This window comes from Rhinolophus sinicus, chromosome 14 (genome assembly GCF_057876585.1).
Source record: "Rhinolophus sinicus isolate RSI-liver-muscle chromosome 14, RSI-T2T, whole genome shotgun sequence".
Taxonomy (NCBI): Eukaryota; Metazoa; Chordata; class Mammalia; order Chiroptera; family Rhinolophidae; genus Rhinolophus; species Rhinolophus sinicus.
In genome coordinates, this window is record NC_142514.1 from 131,897,443 (window position 1) to 131,923,584 (window position 26,142).

Genomic DNA, 26,142 nt, shown 5'->3' on the forward strand with positions numbered 1-26,142 from the left:
CACAAAAATAGAAAGATCAAAATCAATGCAATAAATATTAATACAAGTTCAAATATTTTTTCCTATACCCAGTGAGTTGCCCAGGGGTTTATATCATACTGTCCATTTTGGTGACCATTGCTATAGAGGAAGCTGGAGTCAGTCAACAAAACACTGTCATTTGCTCTCTTCCTCTCTCTCTATGGAATAAAAGATTAAGAAATTCATCAATGATTAATAGAGGAGGAAGACATTCACATTGTTGGAGCTTTGATCTTGTCCCTTATAAGCTGATGTGACCTGGTACTCACATTCTGTACCAGCCTTTCATCCTTATATCCTATGCCTGACATAGAGTGAGTGTCCAATAATTGTGTGTTGTTGGTTGAATGACCTTCATTCCTTACCGTTTCTCCTCTGACTCAACACAAATGCGTCCTTCTCTCTGTAAAATAGGGAATTTTGATCAATTTTCCTTTGTTATGCCACATTGTTATTTTTTAACTTATTTAGCTTATTACTTAAACATTTATTAAGTGCCCACTATTTACAGTGTATCAGCCAGGGAAATGCAAAGATAAAAACAATCTATTCATTGCCCTTGAGAAGGTCATTCACTTTGAGACACTGCGGGAGTAAGTGGTGTACAGGGTAGAGGGTGATCATTTTGACAAAATAAGCCCTAAACAGGAAGAAACTATTTCCAGTAGCAGGACCAGCAGAAATATTATGTCTGATTATAATATTTGATTACTATTTATATACTGCTTTATATTATACAGTGTTGTTTTTTAGATTCATGGTATCATTTCTTTCTTGCAAACACAAGGATATCAACAAATAAATCAGTATTACCACATTTTACATATAAGAAAATTAATGCTTAGTAAATATGTTAACTGATCAAAGTTCATGAATCTAGGAATGGAAACCAGATCTGATTCTACATTCAAAATTACTTTCATTATACCAAGTTGACTTCATTTCAGGAGATACCTAAATTTAAAATATGGCTAATTATTTCTAATAAATTTAAGTCAATTCACTGGGCATGAAAAATCAATTTCTTTCTTTCTCATTCCAATTTTCCATCACTTGTGAGATCTTGCTGTGTGTGTTTCATAATGAAGCCACTGGTCTTAGTTTCTGTTCTTCCTTGTTTACACTTTTTTGTTGTTCATTTAAAAAATAGAGTTAATTCGTTTTTAACAATAACTAATGCATGCTCATTGCTGAAAAGAAAAATAAGAAAATATTCATTATCCAAAGATAACTATTATTAGTGTTTCCTATTTATTCATAGTTGTTATTTTTATTCTCTTAAATGTTTAATTAGTTTCAGGTGTACAAAACAACATAATAATTAGACATTTACACCCCTCACAAAGTGATAACACCCCCAAGTCTACCACCCCTCTGACATCATATATAGCTGTTACAATACCACAGACTCTGTTCCCTATGCTGTACTTTATATCCCATGACTATATACATATATATTTAATTATAGTTGACATTCAATATTATTCTACGTCAGCTTCAGGTGTACAGCGCATGGGTCAGGCATCTACACAGTCGATGAAGTGATCCCCCTGATAAGTCCAGTGCCCATCTGGCACCTTACATGATCTTTACAGCATTATTGATTATATTCCCCATATTGTATTTCATACCATCATGACTATTTTGTGACTACCAATTTGTACTTTCTAATCCCTTCACCTTCTCCCTATCCCCAGCCCCCCTCCCATCTACCAACCATCAGTTTTTTCTCTGTATCTCTGAGTCTATTTCTGTTTTGTTTGTTCATTTATTCTGTTCTTTATATTCCACATGTAAGTGAGATCATATGGTATTTGTCTTTCTCAGTCTGACTAGTCTGACTCACTTCACTTAGCATAATATTCTCTAGGTCCATCCATGTTGTTACAAATGGTAAGATTTTGTTCCTTTTTTCCTGGCTGAGTAATAACCTATTGTATAAATGTACCACAGTTTCTTTATCCATTCATGTATTGATGGGCACTTCAGTTGTTTCCATATTTGGGCAATTATGAATAGTGCTGCAGTAAACATAGGGGTGCATATAGTTTTTTTCAAATTAGTGTTTTGGATTTCTTTGGATAAATACCTAGGAGTGGAATTGCTGGATCATAAGGTAGTTCTGTTTTGGTTTTTTTGTTGTTGTTTTTTTTGAGGTATCTCCAGAGTATTTTCCATAGTGGCTACACTAATTTGCAATCCCACCAACAGTGCAGGAGGGTTCCCTTTTCTCCACATCCTCACCAACACTTATTGTTTGTTGATTTATTGATGATTGTCATTCTGACAGAAGTGAGATGGTTTCTCATTGTGGTTTTTATTTGCATTTCTCTGATGATTAGTGACATTGAGCATCTTTTCATATGTCCTCTTTAGAGAAATGTCTATTCATGTCCTCTGCCCATTTTCTAATTGGGTTGTTTGGTTTTTTTGGTGTTGAGTTGAATGAGCTTTTTGTAATTTTGGGATATTTTTTAAATAAATTTTATTGAAACAATTTCAATGTGCTGCAGAGATTTTAATCTTTGGTTTATGCATATTTATTTTCATATCATTGACGTTGCTACATTAGATTGGTCCCATTTTTAACCGGTCTTACAATCTAGTGATTGACTTTGTATCCTTTTTAAAAGATAACTTTGGAGTTTTGTTTTTGTAGTTGTTGTTGTTGTTGTTGTTTTTAACAGTGTTCTAGAGTCTCACGTTTTTTTGCAGTATGTCTTAGGTAACTTTTATGTGCCCAGTTTGTCCCACCACGTGGGTATTCCTGAATAAATTGGAAAGGTCAGTGTCTCACCATCAGAACATTACCCCTTCTTCTCTCTCATGCCCCCACACCTCCCATCTTTGTACCATCACTTATATATTTGCTTACACTCATTTGAAGTTCCACCACACTTACCCTGTTTCCTTCTTGCAAATCTCCTGCCACCTCTTTCTTCAGCTTCTTCAGCTGGTCTGCACTCTTTTATCTCTATCATGCTCCAATTCAGCACCCCCCTTTTGAGAAAATGAGTCATCTCACCTCCAACGTCTGTTTCTTGGCCTCAGTCTTCTGTCCTATTGCAAACATACAGCCAGGCTGCACATATTTCCCCCCCTCTGTAGCATACACATACCCCACAGAAATACTTCATTCAAATGCACGTGATTTTTTTTTCTGAAACCAGGCCAGTTACTCAGTGTTCACCATTATGGGCAGATACTTGATGCAAAAGGAAAAAAAAAAAGAAAGAAAGAAAGAAAAAGGACAATGAAAAACAATGACAAGAGAAACTAACCAATCAGTATAATATCTCTTCTCTCTGTGTACAATCAGCTCCAGCTGTAGGCCCTTTATCTTGAGAGTTCACAGGATAATACACACACATAATTAACCCAAATAAACCCACTTTCGTGAAAAACATTTTGAAGACTTCAGCACAAAAGAGCACTTTTTGGTCCAGATCCTGTACTATTCTGAATTTTTAAAAAGACCGCACAGAAGCCTCATCAACAGTACCCTAATTAAACTAATCAGTTCACAGATGTTTACAGGAAAATGCTCAGCGAAAAATTTCACCAAGAATTTCTATTTCCTGGGAAGAGAGATGGATGATGATAATAGTAATAGTAATAAGAGCTAACATTAATGAGTAGTTTAATGTGCCTGCCACTTTACATAAATCAATACATTTAAATCAATAACCCTTTGACACAGTTATTATTACCATACCTATTTGACAGATGTCAAAACTGAGGCTAAGAAGGTTAAGTTCCCCAAGGTCACACAGCTAGGAAGTACCAGGAACAGAACTCAGAACCTGGTCTGCATAACACAAGAGCATGTGCTTTTAATGACTACATCCTGTTCCAATCTCATACCACTTGTTCCATGACTAAAACCTGTGAAAAATTTCCAACACTTCCTTGTCACCAAATAAAAACAGACTGAACTACCACTATTTTAAACTACCATCATTCCCCCCAATATCCTCTCTTTCCCCACTGGTTACCTCCACTCTTTCCTCAACTTCTGCTTTCTGGTCTAAAGATGTTCTTGTGGTCTAAGAGTCTGTCATCAAAGTCATGCTCAAAAAACAAGCTTGAAGGTAACATTTGCTAGATCGTTTCACTGCTCATCTTGGAAATGGCAAAAGTGCAGTTTAATAAGCCCTAGCCACATCTCTCTTTCACTGATAATCTAATGAGCTGTGAGCTTTCTGTACCCTGGGGAGAGTTACATGTTACAATGAGTCATTGTCAGAAACAGCTTCTGTGCCACTTGTAATCGAATCCAGTTGGTTTCTAGCCTATGGGGTCTTTATCGCTTGACTTGTCATATCCCAGCACATTCCCTTTTTCGCTTCTGTGTGTTCCCCCCAACCCCCCTGCCCAATATATGTGTTTCTGGGGCCCATGTTCACAATATTCAGAGCCACCTTAGGCAATCTTTTGAGAGAAAATACCCACTGCCATAAACATTTTAGACCTTTGTATAGGAGCATTTGTAAATATTCATTACCTAGGTACAAGTGGCACTGCCCTGAAATAAGTGATTAATCAAATACATAAAAAGGTTTTGAAGAGACAGCTATATCAAGCCGTGTTCCATTTTACTTATTTATTTTTAACTATGTCAATGTATTTGTATGATACAATATACTGTCACCACTGGATTAAGCAAGAAGTGGAATGACTAATCAGGCTTATATAACACTTTGGAATTTATGTTACCTCTGTATGTAAACTTGGAAGGAGACTCTAGTCTCTTAAAGGGAGAAAGAATAAATGATGTAAGCCTTGGATTTCAGTGACCCGACCGACACCCAAGGGCAGTGTCATTTTCATCTTTTTTTGAGGGTTGTGATGCAACTGATGACTTTGCAATTTGGAGGCTGTGTGATCACTTTTTTGCACACTGACTTCTTTATACATCAGTTTTTCTCATCTGGGATGAGCCCAAATGCTAATGTTCACCTCGTGAAGCTATAACCAGGATCAGTTATGTGATTTACGTCAAAATATATACATAATACCCCCAAAACATATACCATGTAGGTATATATGTATACCATGTAGGTTAAATAAATGTTAGCTCTTATTATTATTGCTGTTGTTTTTTCTTATTCTCTGTCTCTTACAAAAGGGCTACCATCATCAACTGTGTTTCCCATACTGGTACTCTTGTCTGCATTCTCACTTTCTGCATGGGTCTATATTTTCAATTCATTCGATAAATGTGTCCTTAGAATGTATTGCAATGTGAGTTTCAGAAGGGCTAGGACCTTGTCTATTTGGAAGAAGCAATATAGATGAGTGATTAAAAGCATCGTCCCTGGAGCCAGACTGCCTGGCTTTAATTCTGCCTCTGCCACTTATTAAATCAAAGACAAGTTTCTTAACCTCTTGGAGACATGCTTTTTTCACCTGTCAAATGAAGGTAATTATAATAGCTACCTCACAGGTTGTGAAGCTTGGTGGTGTTAAAATATTTAAAGTGATTTAGAATAGTGCTTGATGTGTAATAGGGACAAATAAGTGTCTGCTATGATTATGATTATCATTCTTATCATGTATCGCTGTATCTCTAATACATAGAACAGTTACTGACATATAATAGGTATGCAACAAACATTTGACCAATGAGCGAACAAGTGCTAGATACTGGAAGTCAAAAAGAATTTAAGCCAATGTCACTTGTCTAGAAAAGAACCATAGAAATTAGTGCAGAGGCTGACAGCCTAACAGAGAGTTCACAGTCAGTATTTATATACACATCGGTCAGGTCCAAGTCCCTCCAGTTGTAGGGTTCCTAACTCGGCTACACCACCAAGGGTTAGCTGGCACATGGGATTTATATAACAACGTGAGGCAAAAAAAATAAAAGTGAAAAAAGACAATGCTGCAAGGTATTAAATTATTACAGCGCTAATTAGGTAGTACCAAGAATATGCAGGGATCCAATCTAATGCTCTTGGCACATTTATTTTAATTCTACATCATTTCAGCAGAAACTAACTATGGAATCACTCTATTAAAAAAAAAAAAAAAAAAAAAGATAGCCAAATAAGGATGACCTAGGTATTTAAAATACTGCCTGAATATTTTAAAACCATTTAAGAGAAGTGCTACTGAGATCCATGCAATGCCACTGCCATGAGGTGATTGCCCTTGTGTCACAGACTTTACTGTCTGATAAAGAAAGAGGAATTATGCTAAGTGAAGTAAGTCTGACAGAGAAAGACAAATACCATATGATTTCACTTATGTGTGGAATCTAAAATACGGAATAAACAAACAAACAAAACAGAGACAAGCTCACGGTTACCAGGACAAAATGATGGTTACCAGATGAAAGGGGGATTTCGGGGCGATGAGTGAAAAAGATAAAGGGATTAAGAAGTACAAATGGTAGTTACAAAATAGTCAGAGGATGTAAAGTACAGCACAGGGAATATAGTCAGTAATATTGTAATAACTATGTCTGGTGTTAGATGGGTACTAGTCTTATCAGGGGGATCACTTCGTAAGTTATATAAATGTCTAACCATTATTCTGTACACCTGAAACTAATATAATATTGAATGTCAAGTGTAATTGAAAAAAAATTTTTAATTGTTTACTCAAATAAAAAGAGAAGTTGCTGTTGAAGCCTATGACAATAGGCTTACCCTTGAATGTGCTTACGTACAAAGGCCTATGTCCCAGCATCAGCACTCCTTCCTTAGAAAGTAGACTCAGGTTAAATGACATTTTGATGGGAACAATTTCTAAAATGAGAAAAGCCAAGTTTGGCGAAGCTATAGGAAAATGGGAGCTCTCATATAGTTGTGGTTTAAGAGTAAACTTGTTTGTATTTCCAGCAGGCATGTGGGGAATAGGTATCAAAAATGTCATAGTATTCATATAATTTGGTCAAGCAATTCCACTTGTATGATTTATCCTGCAGAAATCATCAAAGTCATGGACAAATATAGAAAAAAAGGCTACTGCAACATTATTTACAGTAGGAAATAATTAGAAGAAAATAAACATGCTTCAGTAAGAGATTTGTTAAAGCATTATGTTATACCCAGGCAGCACATTGCTTGGTAGAAAACAAAAGTCGTGTTGAAGTACATTCAAGATGTGGATAAATGGTCACTCGAGATTTCAAAAGCAGCTTGAAAAACAATGTGTAAAATATAGTCACAATTGTTTAAAGAAATATATCCAAATAGGGAGATTATGGATGGTTTTTATTTTCTTTTTCTTTTTCAGTTCAATGAATATGTATTAGTTTCGTAATCACAAAAAATATAGCATAATAGGAAAGACATTTGACATCTCCTTTCCTCTTTCCACAAAGATTGCTCTGCTTGCCATTATAATATATTGCTCCCTCATAGAAAAAGGCAGAAGCAACCTTGTTTTTTTAGCATCAACAACTGTACCTTATCTGCTTTGTCTAATGCCATTAATCCTTCTGTTCTGTCAAAGTATGAGATAGGTGCTGAACTGTCATCCTTGCAATTTAATCTTTAAATAAGGTCATAATTCTATAAATCTTCTTGCCTGGGTATTTCTCTTCACCTGTGTAGATCGGACTCTAATATTGATTTTTTTCCCCCATAAGGTAAACAACTACAGTTTAGAAGAAGTAACACATGAAGAGGCGGTAGCAATATTGAAGAACACGTCAGATGTAGTTTATCTAAAAGTTGGCAAACCCACCACCATTTATATGACTGATCCTTATGGCCCACCTGATATTACTCACTGTAAGTACCGCACACAATGTCATCTTTGCACATCATGCCAGGTTTGCAAAATTGGAATTCTACGAAACTTGGCAAAGTCCTATGCTTGCACATTCACGTTTGTTAAGCCTGTGGAAATACTTCACAGGGATCCTGTGCTTTACTCCTTGGTTGCCTTACAGGGCCTCACCTAGTGTTTTGAAGGTGAGACACCCTGATGAGTTGGCAGGTCCACAGTTATGGAGAGGCTTAATAATATATGTTGTGGATAGTGTGGTTACAGTAGATTAGGGGCAACACATTTTTAAAGGCTATTTCTTAAGCCCCTAAAGCATGATAGCTCTCATGCCATAATGTTCTCTCTTCCTAGTTCAAATCTATGTAGTAGCAGAGTAGAAAAGAGAGGTTGGCAAAATAGACCCAAGAGAGCATTCTGCCTCTTCCTGGGGGAGAAGATCTTGCAGTTGAATGGTGAAATTATGATCCTTAATCACCATCATTAAAGCTCTTAACCTTTACCTGAATTTATGTTGGTAGGAAAGCCAGAGAAAACTGTCAGTCATTGTGGCAGTAGAGATGGGTTGGAGGTGGGGGTTTCTAGGATAAAAAGTAACTGAGATGCTGTGCTGTTATATATGCCCCCATGTTTTCTCCTCTTCTTAGTAGGTCAAAAAGAACCTTATCTAAGGTTTTGTCTTTACAGACTAGATTTAGAAGCAAATCATTTTTTTGGTGTGAGTTTAAGGGACAGTTTTGTTGACATCAGTAAGTTTGTTCGTTCCGAACTTTTGAGGTTGGAAATTCGGAATATCTTCAGGACCTGCCATTAATTAGTACTAGAGTCTTAAGCAAGTCGTTTAACTTCTCTTAGATTTAGATGTTCCTCTTGAGAGGAATTTAAAGGTTGAATAATTTGTTACCTGCTCATTACATTAGCTATTGCTTTTCTTAATGATGATTCTAAAATGATTTCCTGCAAAGTATGTCGTTTCTTTTTTTCAAGCAGGCCATACGGTGAGGTATCACCCTTACCTTAGGATATGAGTTTGAACTTTCAAAGTTTGTCAAACTGGATGAATTTAGAAAGATCAGCCTGAGACTCTGAGAGCCACTTCATGAAGGGCATATAAGGTGAAAGTCAAAGAGAGAAAAGGGAGAAAACAAAACTTGCTTTCAATTCAAGAAATATGTGTTGAGTAACTTTAATATGTGCAAGACACCTTGAAATGTAATAGGTGGGTTACAGAGGAGATAACAATCATAGCCTTAATTGGAAGGAAGACTAATTCAGATATATAAATGGCAGCAATATGTGAGAAAATAAGACAGATACATATGCCAGGGGAAGGGTAAAAATAAATGTCCTTTGGACACTCAAAGGAAGGAGGTATCATCTGTCTTTAGAAGATAAAAAAAATAAATTTTATGCAGAAGGTGGCATTTGAATTTTATCGTGAAGACTGTGCAAGACTCCAATATCAGAGATGGGATAGGAGACAGAAATTGTGGTAGTTGTAGTTGGTACAGTGGAACAAAGGTAAAGATGTTGGCAAGAGTAGGCTTTGTTTGAAGACCATAGGACACGTATAAGGGGGATTTGAAATGGATGAATCTTGTAAGAATGGTGAAAGGGAAAGCTAATATTCAGTACAATAGTGGTGATGGAGAACATTTATGCAAAAGGACCGCAGGATCAGAGCTGGACTTCTCAGTGTATAAAATAGGAGGGGGGAGGACAGGACACCCAGTTAGGAGGTGTTTTCAGTCGCTCAAAAGAGAGATGAGGTAGGGTAGAGGAATAGAAAAGAAAGGCCAGAGTTCTTAGCCTTTCTAGGATGACAGTACAGCATATTTTGGGATTCAAGTCTTATATGAGAACTTGTTCCTAGGAAACTTATGCTCTTGATGGTTGGATATTAAGTATGTGAAAAGAAAGTGAGCGCTGCAATTAGAAAGCTAACATTTTTATTTCAATAGAAAATTAATCATCATTCTAAAAAAGTGTGTGCTGAGTCTCTCCTCCAGTTCCTCTCTTCACCTAGTTATACTAACAGGGCTCACAGATAGAACTATTATCACATCTCTCCAGTCCTAAAGGTCATTCCGTGCCTATACATATTGAAGGCAAACAAACAGCAACTCCCCCCTCCTGGAGGACAAGAAAATCCTTTGCATGTAGCAAAGCCTTTCTATTTTTAACAGACTGTAGCATGACACATTGAAGCACCCACATAACAGATTTCTTTTCTTCTCTCTTCTTTTTTCACCCCTTAGCTTATTCTCCACCGATGGAAAACCATCTACTTTCTGGCAACAATGGCACTTTAGAATATAAAACCTCCCTGCCGCCCATCTCTCCAGGAAGGTACTCACCAATTCCAAAGCACATGCTTGTTGAAGATGATTACACCAGGTCAGATATTCTTGTTGGTTAATTGGGTTTGTGATCATGGCCAGGAAGAAATTGCATTTGTCTAAGGTGTCAGCTGTTGCTTTGAGGCTGAGACTTCTGAGCACCTTTTAAACTTTTGTATTACAGTCTTGCTTCCAGTGGAAACCTGCAAATACTTGTAAATATGTGTCATTGTTCTCTGTTAGGAAGCAGAATCACAGATTCTTTGTGGAGAAATAGTAATACTGTTTTTCCCCAAAAATAAGACCTAGCCAGACCATCAGCCCTAATGCGTCTTTTGGAGCAAAAATTAATATAAGACCCGGTCTTATATAATATAATATAAGACCCGATTTTATATAAGACTGAGTCTTATATAATATAATGTAATGTAATGTAATATAATATAATATAATAATATAATATGATATGATATAAAATATAAGACCAGGTCTTATATTAATTTTTGCTCCAAAAGACGCATTAAAGCTGATGATCCAGCTAGGTCTTATTTTCGGGGCAACATGCTTATACTTATCCATCACCTTGCAATTTTTTTAACTTTCAATATCTGATCCTATTTGAGCTTTATAACTGAACTGTAATATTATTACTGGAGGGGAGAAGGTGGTGCTGAGGTTCAAAAACAAAGAATTAACATACCAATATTACATATCTGGTGAGTGGAAGAGTCGGGGCTAAAACTCTTGTCTTTTGTCTCTAAATTCCAGTTCTTGCCACTAATAGCCACCCACAATTCGGTGGAATTGGGGAGTCAATCAACCCTCCCTGTAGTGCAATTACTACCAGTGCAAAAGAAAGGAATGAAATTAACTACAAATGGTTTGAATTTAATATGTCCTATTAATCCCAAAAGGGAACAGGGCAGGAGTTTAGGACAGAGCACAGGATGACATTGTGAATCCCACAAAGGAAAACCACATACTTAGCCAGCACACCTCTGAAAAAGTCAAGTCTGACAGTTCACAGAGATCAAGTCAGTTTACTTAATCATCACTATTAAGGATTTAATAAATATTGGATAATTAATAAATTAATGAATGAATAGATGGATCAATAATAATGTACATTTTTTTCTGTTTTATCTTAAAATTTTTTTCTCCCGTCATATGTGCTCAGTGCATTTCGTGAAATAACACAAAGATGTTGAAGAAATAAAAGTCTCCCCCAAACTCTCTCCAAGGCACCAGTCTTGAGGTTCCCAATGTGACATTTTGGCATGAGCTTTTCATCCTTGCTCCGTGTTCACACAAACCTGTACAAATGCTTACTCAGATATAGGTGGGGCTCAATATTGTTTTTACAAAATAAGTTTGTATTTTACACATTGCTGTGAACTTGCTTTTCTCAGTAAACAATACTTTTACCTAAAATGAGATTATATATAGAGATGCACACTTTTTTTTAATGTGTTTGTGTGTAAAAATACTAGAGATGAACCCTTTTGATTTTATATCTTGACTGTCTAATGCAGTTATTTGTCAGCCTTTAAAAAATTAGAGGAGACTTCCGTCCGTTTAACAAATTTCCTCACTGGTACCCATGTGTGTGCTTTGGTCTTTTCATTCCTTTGCTATTTCTTTTTAAATGATTAAGCATTTTCCATGTATCTTGCAATTTCAGGTTTGCTGAAGTAGCTTGTTACATCTTTAGCCAATGAATGGGATGTTGAGATGCTAGAAATGTGCATCTGTGGAGTAAATCAAATACAAACTTATCCCTGTGCTGAAATGTCTAATCACTATGTTCTTAATTGAAATTAGGGCGATGGATGCAGCAAAGAAATCTTCATGGCTCTCTAAAAAATTGTGTAAATATAGGCATCTCTGTTCTCCTGAGTAGTAATCTATTTGCTCTTATCCTATTTCTAATATTTCGTATAATTTTAATCCAAAAATATTTTATCTTTCTAGGCCCCATAGTGAATTAACACTTATTAAATCCCCTTCATAATCCACATCCTTTGCTAACTATTTTATGTACTCTATCCATTTAATCCTCCCAAAAACACAGAAAGAAGGGCTTGCATCCACATTTTAGAGATGTAGAAATTGAAGCTCAGCGATGTTAAGGAACTTGCTTATGGTCACACAGCTTTCAAGTAGAAAAACTGGATGCCTAGCCAGCTTTAAAATCCTGGTTTGAAAGAAACATTTTAATTTTCTCATTTTAAAAATGAATAACAACTCTCATAAAACTGTGCTGATTGTAGAAATATGTGGCTAGAAAAGGACCCAAGAGTTTTGTTAAGTTCTAAAGATAGCTATATTAGTGTTAAGACCTACTTCTACCTCTGGCTGTGTGATGCTGGGCAAATCATTTAACCATTGAAAGCCTCAATTTCTTTATCTGTGTAATGGGAATAATAATCACATCTACTTCAGGTTGTTGTGATGATTAAATGAGATAATGCATGCAAACAACTTATAACAGTGCCTAACACATAAGGAATATTAATGTTATCTATTTACTATAGCTATACTTGTTATAGTTCTTAATCCACCTGAGATGTCACATGGAATATTTTAAATGGTGTCCCAGGAAGAGAGTCCATTTCTTCTTACAGCGATATGCCTCAGTATCTTACTTCTTGCCCCACCTCCTCCCTTATTCTAGGACAGGATAATCTCACTTATAACTGCATGATATCTTCTAAATGGCTGGTGCCTGGCAAATTTGTAAAGTAAATTAGGTATATCAGTTTACACACACACACACACACACACACACACACACACCTACACCTTCCCCACTCTCTCACCACTGTTGTGTCCTCTCGCAGGTGCTCTGTGCTGCAGCTGTTTTCTCAGATATTTGCTCAGAGGCAAATTTGCTGCCTCATTCATAAATATTTATTGATACTTCCTACTAGACAGTGTGCACTGCACCAGGAATGCGAAACTGAATGAGAAAATAAAAACATCTCTAAGTACGATCAAATGGGAAGAAAAATATATTTAAATCAGTGGATCCCCAGGGAAAAATATATTTAAATCAGTGGATTTAAATCATGCAGACCTCCCATGAAGTTTTCCATAAAGCCTAATCTATTATTATTATTATTTTTTTTTTTTATCCTGAGATTTTAGGCTTTGGTGTCAAATGCCATTTCTTTTGCAGTGGTCAATGGCAGGTCCTTATTTTATTATATCCTTATTTAAAAACATTAAAAGTTGGCAACTTTTCATCAGTCTCACTTTTAAATGTAAACGGTCTATAAAATCCCAACATAGGGAACTACTAGCAAACAAACAACATTAGATCAGTCTATGAAGTCCTCTCATGTAGCCCTAGCAGAGCTCCCCAGTACCACCTGGTGCTTAGCAAATATTTATAAGTGAATGTGAGCTTAACATGAATGTCACAGGAACAGCCTATGTCAGCAGAGAAAGTATTTGTTTTCTTCTTTTTTTTTAAAATTAGTTTATTGGGGTAACAATTGTTAGCAAAGTTACATAGGTTTCAGGTGTACAATTCTGTAATACATCATCTATATACCACATAGTATGTTCACCACCCAGATTCAGTTTTCTTTCTATCACCATATAGTTGATCCCTTTTACCCTCATCTGGAGTTTGAGCTCAAAAAAATGTGTAGGCATTCATCAGAGCGTCAAAAGATCCAAAAGGACATTTGTGGTAGGGGATAGCATAGCACATGCATACTCAACAATGTGAAATAGAATAAAATGAATGGTCCTATTAATATTACAGTTTGAAATGTAAGGCTTATAAAGAAAACTGGTACCTACCTTTAAATTATCTTTATATTCCTATCCCTTCTCTCCTGTGCAAACTAGTGGTAAGATTACATATACATAGAGTAGTTAAAACACAAAGATTGCTACTATATACTGCAAACACTGAGTGCTTTAATGTATATTATTGCTGCTGTATTACATATATGATGCTCTTAATTCTTACAGATAACAAAAAGGAGTTTAAGTAATTCCTTCATATTGTACAGTGACCAAACAGCAGAATCAAAATTTGAATGCCAGTCGGTCAGTCTTCAAAGGACTCATCCCCAAATTTTGTCTCATGCAGTCTCTTTCCATAGAGAAATAGATGAAGAGGACTGGACTTGTACTAGGAAACTGAGTTCTAACCCTGGCCCTACCACTTACTACCTAGATGCCCCTGAACAAGTTGTTTAATCTCTCAAAATATTAATTTTCTCATCTATAAATTTGAGGTAAAGGGTCTTCTAATCTCATGGAATTTTGAGGTTTCTATGTGATAATATATGTGAAAGTTGTCATCTTTAGATGGTCATATAAAATTATTATTTAATATTAAAATTGCTAAAGTAGTAGTAGCTCATATTTGAGATCTACTTTTTATTTTCCTATAAATGAAGGCAATTAATTTCTAATGATTGGACTTAAGCTGATGGGGAAACATTTCAGTGAAAATGGGAACCTTCAATCTATAGAATCATAGTAAATTGTCAGCCTTTGATTCCATATGCTCATAACATCTTACCTTGTTGCAAGAAACATTTCTCTATTTTCTTGATTCATATTCACTTTCATTGGGAAATATAAGGATTTTTAAAAGAATTTTGATTATTAGCTAGAATTTTTAAAAAATCTCTTCTTACTAGTAAAGGAAATGTATACCTGACTAAACTAGGAAATTTTGTTTTTCCATTGATTTAAAGAAAGGGAGCATAAACTAAAAGCCCTTGGGAAAAATTTTCTTAATAGAAAGCCTATTGAGTCCCCTGTAAATCAACATAATTGTGATATAAATATTCTGGTCTTCGATTTTTGGAAAAGAAAGCAATCATAATGACGCTGAGATGTTTTTTTGACACAAAGAATTATAGGCTATCATAGTTGGAAGGGTCATAAATGAATATAGGATCTAATCTTACTCCACTTAGTGGGTAAGGAACACAAGGCTCATCATGATTTGTTAGCTATCTCTACGTCCCATAACGTGTAAGATGTACAATCATATTTAGAACCCATGTTTTCAGACACCCAATCCAGTATTCTTTCTGTTCCTCTAAACTGATGTTAACTGTTTTTTTTTTCTTTTTGGGTGGAATAAGAAGCTCACAATTACAAAATACTACAATCAGTCAATAATCATCAATGAGCAGCGCCCACTTTGTATATTACCTACAGCTATGGATTCCAGCTCTACTGGGTCAAGTCTTCCCTGGTCGCTCATAAGACATGCAACCACACACTCTCACCATTTGCTAAATATTCACAAGATGTATAAACAAATCATCGGCATTAAAATGACACCAAGGAAAAATAGTGGGGATGCAAAGTAAAACTTCCCTTTCAAGATATGGGGACAATTTCCAAGTTATGAGTATGATAAATGTCATTATGAAAGCCAAGGACCTAAACTGTAGCTGTGAGTGATACATTTCCCAGTGAAGGAAACCAAGTTCACCTGGCCCTGAACTGAGAATACCCAGGTGTCTTTCTGACTAGCTCTATACAATGTCCCCTTACCTACTTTGGTTGATCAAAAAGCAAAAGCTAAATAAAGTCTCAGGAAAGATTTCTTGTCTCTGGAAACTTTTGAGGACCATCCAAATTGTGACTCTGATATTTACCAGTTTGACTCCCTTATTTACTAGATAGATATGAACCCATCAGACTAGTCTGCCTCCATTCTGTTCTCCCCAAATTATAGAACACTAGCTTACTGGGTATACTATCTGAAATGTATTCCAGTTGTTTTTCCTCTTTCTTTCATTCATTTACTCATTCAATGAATATTCAGTTTCTGCCGTGTGCCAAGCACGGTTATTATAAGCAACACAGCTATAATGGGGAACAAACCAGATAAGGTTCTTGTCCTCGTGGAGTTTACATTCTAGTATATTGAATAACAGCTGTATAGGTAAATGAGGTAAGTTCAGATAGTGATAAGTGCTATAAAAAATATAAGGATAACACGATCGACAGTGATTGGGGAAGAGAACAATATTGAATAGAATAGCCAGGGAATGCTTCTCTGGGGAGATAGCACATGAACTGAGACGTGTGAATAAAAAGGAAAAAGAAAAGCAGTGATATAAAGATCAGAGAAAGAGCATTCCAGGAAGAGGAAATAGAAAGACCAAAATCACTGAGGTAGGAATAAGTTTAGCATGTTCCCAAAATATAAGGAAGTGCAGTGCAGCTGGAAAGAAATGAGCTAATGGGAACATGACAGAAAATTAAGTTGGAGGAGTCAGGAGCCAGACGACATAAGACTTTGGAGGTAATGATGAAAAAGTGTAGGTTTAATTTAAAATGCATTGAGAATCTATTAAGCAGTACTAATCAGGAGACTGAAATGATCTGATTTATATTTAAAAACAAAAAAACTCTGACTCCTGTATGGATTAGAGGGACCTCTGAAGAAAGAGGAAACATTACGGCAGCTGGAGGAGACTGGAGAAGAAGCAGCAGTGGAAAAGAAAAGGAATGGAGGAATCTGAACCACTCTTTAGAGCTATATTCACCAGCTAATAGTCTATTAGTTTAGTGCAAAAGTAATTGAATTGCAGTTTAAAAGGTTAAAAATAATTGCAAAAACCGCAATTACTTTTGCACCAACCTATATAAGCGTATCAGGCCTGCTGCAGCCAGGCTTACTTACTACTGACCATTTATACACTTTTTATCACCTACAGAATAATCATTCAGAAACAAAATAAGTGTCATGGTTACTGATTTTTTTCCTTTGGTGTTTAACTTTGTAGATCAGATTAGTTAGAGGCTAAACCACCCACTGTTCCTCAAATATTTCTACCACATACAGGCCTTGAAAAATCAACTTATTTTCCTTGGGATCTGGAGTAGAACATGAAGCTTTCTGTTTAAGCAGGAAACACAAAATCTTGTTATTTTGTCATAAAAACTTGGGAAATAGCCTTGTTTGCTTTAATATGAAAACACTTTGATTACAAATTAACTCATTTTTAACGAAAATCTTACATTGAAGTGGACACACCAGGTAGGATTTTTCTGGGGATTCTCAGTCCCTGTCACATACCACAAATCACAAGGTGTGTGTGAGTGCCCAAGTTTGAGGAACACTGAGCTACGTTACCTGAATTTGTCAGTTATTATTTCTGTGTAATAGAAACAGCCTCTTAATAACGGTTCAAGGTTTAGGTCACCATTTGGGACAGGCTCTCAAAGGATGTTCCATCAGATTAAAGTCTGGGCAGGTGCTAGACTTTCTCTTCTTTTTAACTTATGTTTAATGACTTGAACCCATTTCTAGATGAACTGGAAGTTCTTTCTGATACAGGAAAGCTATGTTTTCTTATACACCTTTACCCTAGTAGGAAAGAACTGAGTGTGCCCTACACAGATAAGGGATCCAGCTCTACAATTAGGATCATTAGAGCACTGAACAGGTCTGTGGGCCCTCGAGCCCCACTGCTCAGGATCCCATCTCAATCACTTCCTCACTGTGGGTGACCTTGGGTATGTTACGTCGCTGCGCTTTGCCTCAGTTTTCTCATTTATAAAAGGAGCAGAATAATACTTTCTTCCTTATAGATTTATTGTGACTATAAACTGAGTTAATACATGTGAAGGGCTTGGGAAAAAGTAAGTACCTAATAAATGTTAGCCATTATCACTATTATTTAAATCAAGAATTTAGGATGAATTACTCCACAAATAAAGTCATTTTTTGGTAAATATCCTCTATGGAATGGAAATGTAGCCAACAATATTATGTAGCTGCTCAAAAGTAATCTTCAGTACATATACATTTTTTCAACGTATTTATCTTACAGGGCACATTAGAACATTTTATTACAGAAAGTCATTATAGTCTTAATGCTTTATTAAGGGTCTTTATTTTTATGAGTACAACAAATATCTAGCACTACCTGCATTGACAATCTAATACAGGAACCAAATATGATTAAAAAAAAAAAAAAAGAAGCCAGTCTATCTGTCTGGCCTCTGTGGCTAAATACAATTTTCCACTGGATAATTTCTTGATTTTGGCCTATTGTATTCATAGTAACTCTCAACAACTATCACCATGTAGCTTTTCCCTTTAAAAAATCTTGCAAAACATGGCATCAGACTCCTCACCACTTTTATAAAGTGCATTACAAAGCAAACAAATCAAAGGTTCATCAGCAGTGTCGCAGATTTATCCGTTTTGCCCTGCGCTGCATGCCTGGTTTCTCCTGTGGAGAGCCTGGCACTATCATGACGCTTTTGAAGCAAAGCGTAGTAATGGGAATGGGCAAGAGAGGCAAAACTAGTGACACAGATGGAGGATATACCAGTAAGTGAAAGCCTCAAGGGGAGTTTTCTCTTTATTAATGGTAGCTGCACACAGCCATTTAGGTTTAGTTACATAAACTGGGAGGCATGATAGCTAGAGCTATTATCTATACCTGTTAGAAACAGTGAGTGGGTATGCTAATGGGGAAGCTGACAAATCTTAATTAAAGGAAGATATCCAAACACGTATTGGAAAACATGTTGACCTGCTGTTTGCTGTCAGGGAAATGAATTTAATGTAGAAAAAGTGAAATAGTAATGGGTATTTTAAAACTGTCTTTCACAGATATTTATCAGTTCCTATGTACCTCATGAATTAGCCAGACATAAACATACAACACTAAGCCTTATAATTTTAGGAAGACAGTTATTGCACATCTAAAACTATTGTTGATTAATCAACGCTGTATTAAATTTTAATAGAATAAGTTCATCCTTAGTCTTCAGGGCTGGTTGAGGCATAAAAGGATAAATAATGGGCAATGGAAAATTTTGTAGGGACCACTGTAGAAGCAATCAAATATTAATTGACCACTGCCCCTTGCATTGCAAGTTAATGGCTCTCACCAATACAATGCACTGCTTATTTCTGACCCTTATCTGTATGATATTGAAACAAGCTATACCTTATGACTCAAACAAGTAAACATGGCCTCCTTTCCCGGGAGTTTATTTTCTTTTTCTTTTTTTATTTTAATTAAAGTTTATTGGGGTGACAATTGTTAGTAAAGTTACATAGATTTCAGGTATACAATTCTGTGATACGTCATCTATATCTCATATTGTGTGTTCACAACCCAGAGTCAGTTCTCTTTCCATCACCATATATTAGATCCTGTTTACCCTCTTCTAGAGTCCCCTCTCCCCCTTTGCCCTCTAGTAACCCCTAAACTATTGTTTATGTCTATGAGTTTTTCTTCCTTCATTTGTTTGTTTTCAGTTTTATATACCATATATCAGTGAAATCATATGCTTCTCTACTTTTTCTGTCTGCCTTATTTCACTTAGCGTTATACTCTCAAGATCCATCCATGTTGTCACAAATAGTACTATTTCATCTTTTCTTACCACCGAATAGTATTCCATTGTGTATATATACCACAACTTCTTTATCCATTCATCTATCGAAAGACATTTTGGTTTTTTTTTCCATGTCTTGGCCACTGTAAATAAAGCTGCAATGAACATTGGAGCACAAGTCTTTATGGATAAATGTTTTCAGATATTTTTGACTAGATACCCAGGAGAGGGATTGCTGGGTCATATGGTAATTCTATTCTTAATTTTTTGAGGAACCTCCACACTGCCTTCCATAGCGGCTGCACCAGTCTGCCTTCCCACCAACAGTGTATGAGGGTTCCTTTTTCTCCACAGCCTCTCCAACACTTCTTACTATTTGTCTTGTTGATGATAGCCATTCTGACTGGGGTGAGGTGATATCTCATTGTGGTTTTGATTTGCATTTCTCTGATGATTAGTGATGTTGAGCAATTTTTCATATGTCTATTTGCCATTTGTATGTCCTCTTTGGAGAAATGTCTCTTCAAGTCCTCTGCCCATTTTTCAATTGGGTTGTTTGTTTTTTTGTTGTTGAGTTGCATGAGTTCCTTGTATATTCTGGATACTAGCCCCTTATCGGAGGCACTGTTTGCAAAAATCTTCTCCCATTCAGTTGGTGGCCTCTTTATTTTGTCAATGGTTTCTTTTGCTGTGCAGAAGCTTTTAAGTTTCATATAGTCCCATTCATTTATTTCAGCTTTTACTTCCCTTGCCTTTTGAGTCAAATGCATAAAATGCTCTTTGAACCCAAGGTCCATAAGTTTAGTACCTATGTTTTCTTCTATGCAGTTTATTGTTTCAGGTCTTATGCTTAGGTCTTTGATCCATTTTGAACTAATTTTGCTATATGGTGACAGATAGCAGTCCAGTTTCATTCTTTTGCATGTGGCTTACCAATTCTCCCAGCATCATTTATTGAAGAGGCTGTCATTTCTCCATTGTATGTTTTTTTTTGCTTCTTTACCAAAAATTAACTGTCCATATTTATGTGGGTTTATTTCTGGGTTCTCAATTCTATTCTATTGGTCTATGTGTCTGTTTTTCTGCCAATACCATGCTGTTTTGATTATTGTTGCCCTGTAGTACAAGCTAAAGTCAGGGAGTGTGATACCTCCAGCATTGTTCTTTTTTCTTAGGAGTGCCTTAGCTATTCAGGGTCTTTTCTGGTTCCATATAAATTTGATGATTTTTTGTTCTATTTCTTTAAAAAATGCTGTTGGGATTTTGATGGGGATTGCATTAAATCTGTGTATTGCTTTGGGTAATATGGCCATTTTAACTATGTTGATTCTTCTAATCCATGAGCATAGAATGTCTTTCCATTTCTTTGTGTCCTCTTGAATTTCTTTTAAAAATGTCTTATAGTTTTCAGCATATAGGTCCTTCACATTCTTGGTTAAGTTTATTCCTAGGTATTTTATTATTTTTGGTACTATTGTAAAAGGACTTGATTTGTTTTTGTTTTCTATTTCTTTTTCTGAGATTTCATTGTTAGTGTATAAGAATGCAGTGGACTTTTGTACATTGATTTTGTAGCCAGCAACTTTACTATATTCATTTATTGCTTCTAATAGCGTTTTGGTGGAGTCTTTAGGGTTTTCTATATATAGCATCATGTGATCTGGAAAGAGTGACAATTTAACTTCTTTATTCCCAATTTGAATGCCTTTTATTTCTTTGTCTTGCCTGATTTCTCTGGCGAGGACTTCCAACACTATTTTGAAAAGCAGAGGTGATAGTGGAAAGCCCTGTCGTGTTCCTGAACGTAGAGCAAAGGGCTTCAGTTTTTCACTGTTAATTATGAGAATAGCTGAGGGTTTGTCCTATATGGCCTTTATTATGGTAAGGTATTTTCCATCTATACCTATTTTATTAATTGTTTTAATCATTAATGGATGATGTATCTTGTCAAACGCTTTTTGTGCATCAATTGATATAATCGCAAGATTTGTATCCTTTATTTTCTTTATGTGATATAGCATATTGATGGATTTGTGTATGTTGAACCATCCTTGTGCTCCTGGGATGAACCCCACTTGGTCATGATGAATAATCTTTTTAATGCATTGTTGCACTCAATTTGCTAGAATTTTGTTTAGGATTTTTGCATCTGTATTCATCAGAGATGTTGGTCTGTAGTTTTTTTTGTGTGTGTCATCCTTACGAGGTTTTGGATCAGGGTAATGTTTGCCTCATAAAATGAGTTAAGGAGTATTGTGTCTTCTTCAATTTTTTGGAAGAGTTTGAGTAGGACAGGTATTAGATCCTCTTTGAAGGTTTGGTAGAATTCACAGGTGAAGCCATCTGGTCCTGGACTTTTGCTTTTGGGAAGGTTTCAGATGACTGCTTCAGTCTCCATACTGGTGGTCAGTCTATTTAGGTTTTCCAATTATTCGTGATTCTGCCTAGGAAGGGTATATGTTTCTAAGAATTTGTTCATTTCTTTTAGGTTATTGAATTTGGTGACATATAGTCCTTCATAGTATTCTTGGATGATCCTTTGAATTTCTGTGGCATACGTGATAATTTCCCCTCTTTAATTTCTGATTTTGTTTATTAGTGTCTTTTCTCTTTTTATCTTAGTAAGTCTAGTCAAGGGTTTGTCAGTTTTATTAATCTTTTCAAAGAACCAGCTCTTTGTCACATTAATTTTTTCTATTGTTGTTTTGTTCTCTATTTCATTTAGTTCTGCCCTGATTTTTATTATTTCCTTTCTTCTGCTGACCTTGGGTTTCATTTGTTCTTCTTTTTCTAGTTCTTTAAGGTGTAACATGAGGTTATATATCTGGGATTTTTCTTGTTTCTTGAGATAGGCCTGTAACTATATAAATTTCCCTCTTAAAAATGCTTTAGCTGCAGCCCAAAAAATTTGGTAGGATGTATTTTCATTGTCATTTGTTTCTATGTATCTTTTGATCTCTCCTCTAATTTCTTCTTTGACCTGGTCGTTCTTCAAAAGTTTGTTGTTTAATCTCCACATATTTGTGCTTCCTTTTTGCAGGTGATATCCAATTTCAAAGTCTTGTGATTAGAGAATATACTTGGTATGATTTCAATCTTCTTAAATTTGCTGAGGCTAGTTTTATGTGCCAATATGTGGTCTATCCTTGAGAATGTTCCATGTACACTAGGAAAAATATATATATAGTTTGATGTTCCAGGATGAATTGCTCTATAAATGTCAATTATGTCCATTTCATCTAGTGTGTCATTTAGGGCTGCTATTTTGTTATTTATTTTCTGTTTGGATGATCTATCCATAGCTGTCAATGATGTATTTAGGTCCCCTACTATAATTGCGTTTTGGTCAATTTCTCCAATGAGTTCTGTTATTAGTTGCTTAGAATATTTTGGTGCTCCCTGATTGGGAGCATAAATATTGATGACTGTTATGTCTTCTTGTTATATAGTCCCCTTAATCATTATGAAATGTCCATCTTTGTTCTTGTTACCTTTTTGATCCTGAAGTATGTTTCATCTGATATCAGTATAGCTACACCTGATATTCTCTTAATACCATTTGCTCGGAGTGTCAATTTCCACCCTTTCACTTTTGGTCTGTGTTTGTCCTTGTAGCTGAGATGTGTCTCTTGAAGCAGCATATGGTTGGGTTTAGTTTTTTGATCCAATCTGCTACTCTGTGCCTTTTTATTGGTGAGTTCAGTCCATTTACATTTAGGGTGATTATTAATATGTGAGGATTTCCTATCACTCTATCTTTGGTTTTCTGGTAAAACTGTCTCCATTGTTTCTTTGCCTTTTTGTTGTTGTCTTTTATTTTTGTGTGGTGGTATTCTATGATTTTTTCCCTCTGTTTCTTCTTTTATTACATTATATATGTCAGTTGTAGATTTTTTTTGAGTGGTTACCATTAAGTTTATGGAAAAGAAAGTTTCATATTTAGAGTATTCCATTTTCTTCAGCATGCTTACTTTCTCTTTTCCCATATTCCGGTTCAGGCCTTTACTCTCCCCTCTTTTATGTTTTGAGTTGTCACAAATTATCCCTATTTATGCTGGTCAAATAGCCTCCTTTGGTATTTCTAGTAGTGCAGGTCATGTGTTAGAAAATTCCCTCAGTTTCTGTATGTCTGGAAAGGTCTTTATTCCTCCTTCATATCTAAAGGATATCTTTGCTGGCTATGTAATTTTTGGCTCATAATTTCTTTCTTTCAATGGTTTGAATATTGGATTCCACTCCCTCCTGGCTTGTAGAGTTTCTGCTGAAAAATCTGATGATAATCCAATGGGCTTTCCTTTGTAAGTTACCACCTTTTTTACCTGGCTGCCTTGGGGATTCTTTCTTTGTCATTAATTTTTGACAGCTTCAATACAATGTACCTTGGAGAAGGCCTCTTGGGGTTGAGGTAATTAGGTGTTCTATTTGCTTCTTGGATTCGAGGATCCAGTTCTTTCCACAAGTTTGGGAATTTCTCATTGACTATTTGTTTGAATATACTCTCTGTCCCCTTCTCTCTTTCTTCTCCTTTGGTATGCCCATTATTCTTATGTTGCTCTTTCTGATGGAGTCAGAAAGTTCTTGTAGAGTTATTTCATTTCTTTTATGGCTCAAGTCTCTTTCTTCTTCTGTTCATGTCATTTCCAGATTTCTATCTTCTATATCACTAATTCTTTCCTCCATCTGGTCAACTCTGCTACCTAAGCTAGCTATTTCATTCTTCATTTCTTTTATTGAGTTCTTAATCTCCAGAAATTCTATTTGGTTCTTTTTTAAAATTTTAATCTCTTTGGTAAAATGTTCATGTTGTTCTTTGATTGTGTTTTTGAGTTCCTTAAACTGCCTGTCTGTGTTTTCTTGCATCTCGTTGAGTTTTTTTAAACACAGCAATCTTGAATTCTCTGTCATTTAAGTCGCATATTTCCATGTCTTTAAGTTCATTTTCTGGAGACTTTTCATTTTCTTTCTGGGCTGTCCTGTTACCTTGGTTATTCATGGCAATTAATGATTTATTATTTCTCTTCCTAGACATCTACAGGAGTGGCTTCTGCAACAGGTTGATAGGAAGAGGTCTTTCTTTTGTTTTCCAGTATGTGTTGGTAGAATGTTTTATTTTCTCTCTGACTGCAGACTTTTTTTCTCTCTCACACTGTAGTGTTATGTTTTCTCTGCACTATTCCAGCTTCTCACACAATGGGGTGATTGCCTGGAAGGTGGGCTTCTCCTCTGTGAACAGTTCACCTGGGTCATAGAGTGCCACCTCCATGATGGGATATGGGGAACTTCTGAAGTTCCAAAGCTCTTTCTGCACCAGATTCAGAGCCCATGTGTTTCAGCAGCTCTGTTTACTCCTGTAGGTATCTTCCCAGATAGGTGGGGACAAGGGTGGGATGGGTTGTGAGAGGTGGCCCAGAGCAATGGCGGTGATCACCACCACAGCCTGTCCTCCTTCCATTGCTCCCTCTCCTTTGCCTGTAATAGTTGGGCTGTGAGTCCATTTCTATGAACCACAGTTTTCAGAACTGCAAATATTCTGTTCTTTTGATCTGAAACTACTACTGGGTGGTGGTGGGGCGAGCTCTGGTAGGGTAGGGAGGGGGCAGCTAGGTTCAGTGCCTAAAGCTTCCATTCTCTGCTCTCAGTGAGGGCCTAAACCACCGTTTTCAGCCTTCTTCCCTCAGTCTTTGCTCTGCAGTCTCTGTTGTGAATGTTGGGTTCAATGGTGTTATATGCTGTCCCCTCAGCCCTGTGTGCCATAAACAGAGCCCTAGCAGTCCAGGTTCTTCCCTCTCCCTCCACTGCGGCAGTTCCAGAATGCGGCGAACTTGGAGCACTGAGCTAGCTCTGCGTCCGGCCTCCACGTATCCCCATCTCTGCACTTTTCCCTTCCTCCTCCCCGGCTCGCACAATTTGCCCACCTTTAGATGATTTCAGTAGTGTGCCTGTTAATCTTGCCTGTCTGCTGCCCAAGGAGTCCTTTGTGGGGTTATAGTTTTTCAATTTGTTGTAAATCCCAGGGGAGATTTCAAGAGGCTCACCTCACGTCACCATTTTATGATGTCATTGGGCGTTTATTTTCATATCCATATGTCAATAAAGTAATAGCGGACAAAAGATGGGTGATTCCTAATTGTCCACATGTGGATGCATAATTGAAAATGACTCATGATAGCATTGTAATCACTGAGTGACTTCCTGCCATATCCTATACCATTAGTTGCTGTGGGTGAGGTTACCATATTAATATTAATGATCACCTTAACGAACAGAATATTAATAGAAAAATTGTGGAATACAATGATTACATTCCAAAGACTTATATTCTTTTGTATTACAAACTTATACATTTCATTAATTTTAAGTGGTATTATTTATTTTTTGCTCCTAGGTAATTTGATTAATCTAGATAATGAAGCAAACTATATCTAAGTAAAAATCATTTAAAAATATTGCCTTCATACACTTGCCCCAAACAACTTTTCAATATTTATCTCTATATCTATTACTTGCCCTTTTTGTCTTCTCCCCCTCTATAATCATTTCTTTCCAATAAGTTCTATCTTATTTTATTATTTTGCTTAATTGTTGAATAATATCTATTTGTATAAAAGTTGTAAAATAACAAAAGTATAAAGAAAAAGAAAAATTACTATTTTACCACAGAAATATAGTCATTATTAATATTTGTTACGTTTTT

At 36.1% G+C, this 26,142-nt stretch overlaps 1 protein-coding gene across 27 annotated transcripts in view; it reads left to right on the forward strand.

The window, feature by feature from the left end:
- Positions 1 to 26,142, forward strand: part of DLG2 (discs large MAGUK scaffold protein 2) — a 1,894,072-nt gene that overhangs the window by 1,409,089 nt on the left and 458,841 nt on the right. For all 27 annotated transcript variants that reach the window (XM_088791538.1, XM_088791536.1, XM_074335659.2 and 24 more), the window contains 2 exons: positions 7,619 to 7,763; positions 10,017 to 10,155. In XM_088791538.1, the coding sequence (XP_088647664.1) occupies positions 7,619 to 7,763; positions 10,017 to 10,155 (284 nt within the window). The remainder of the gene's footprint in view (positions 1 to 7,618; positions 7,764 to 10,016; positions 10,156 to 26,142) is intronic.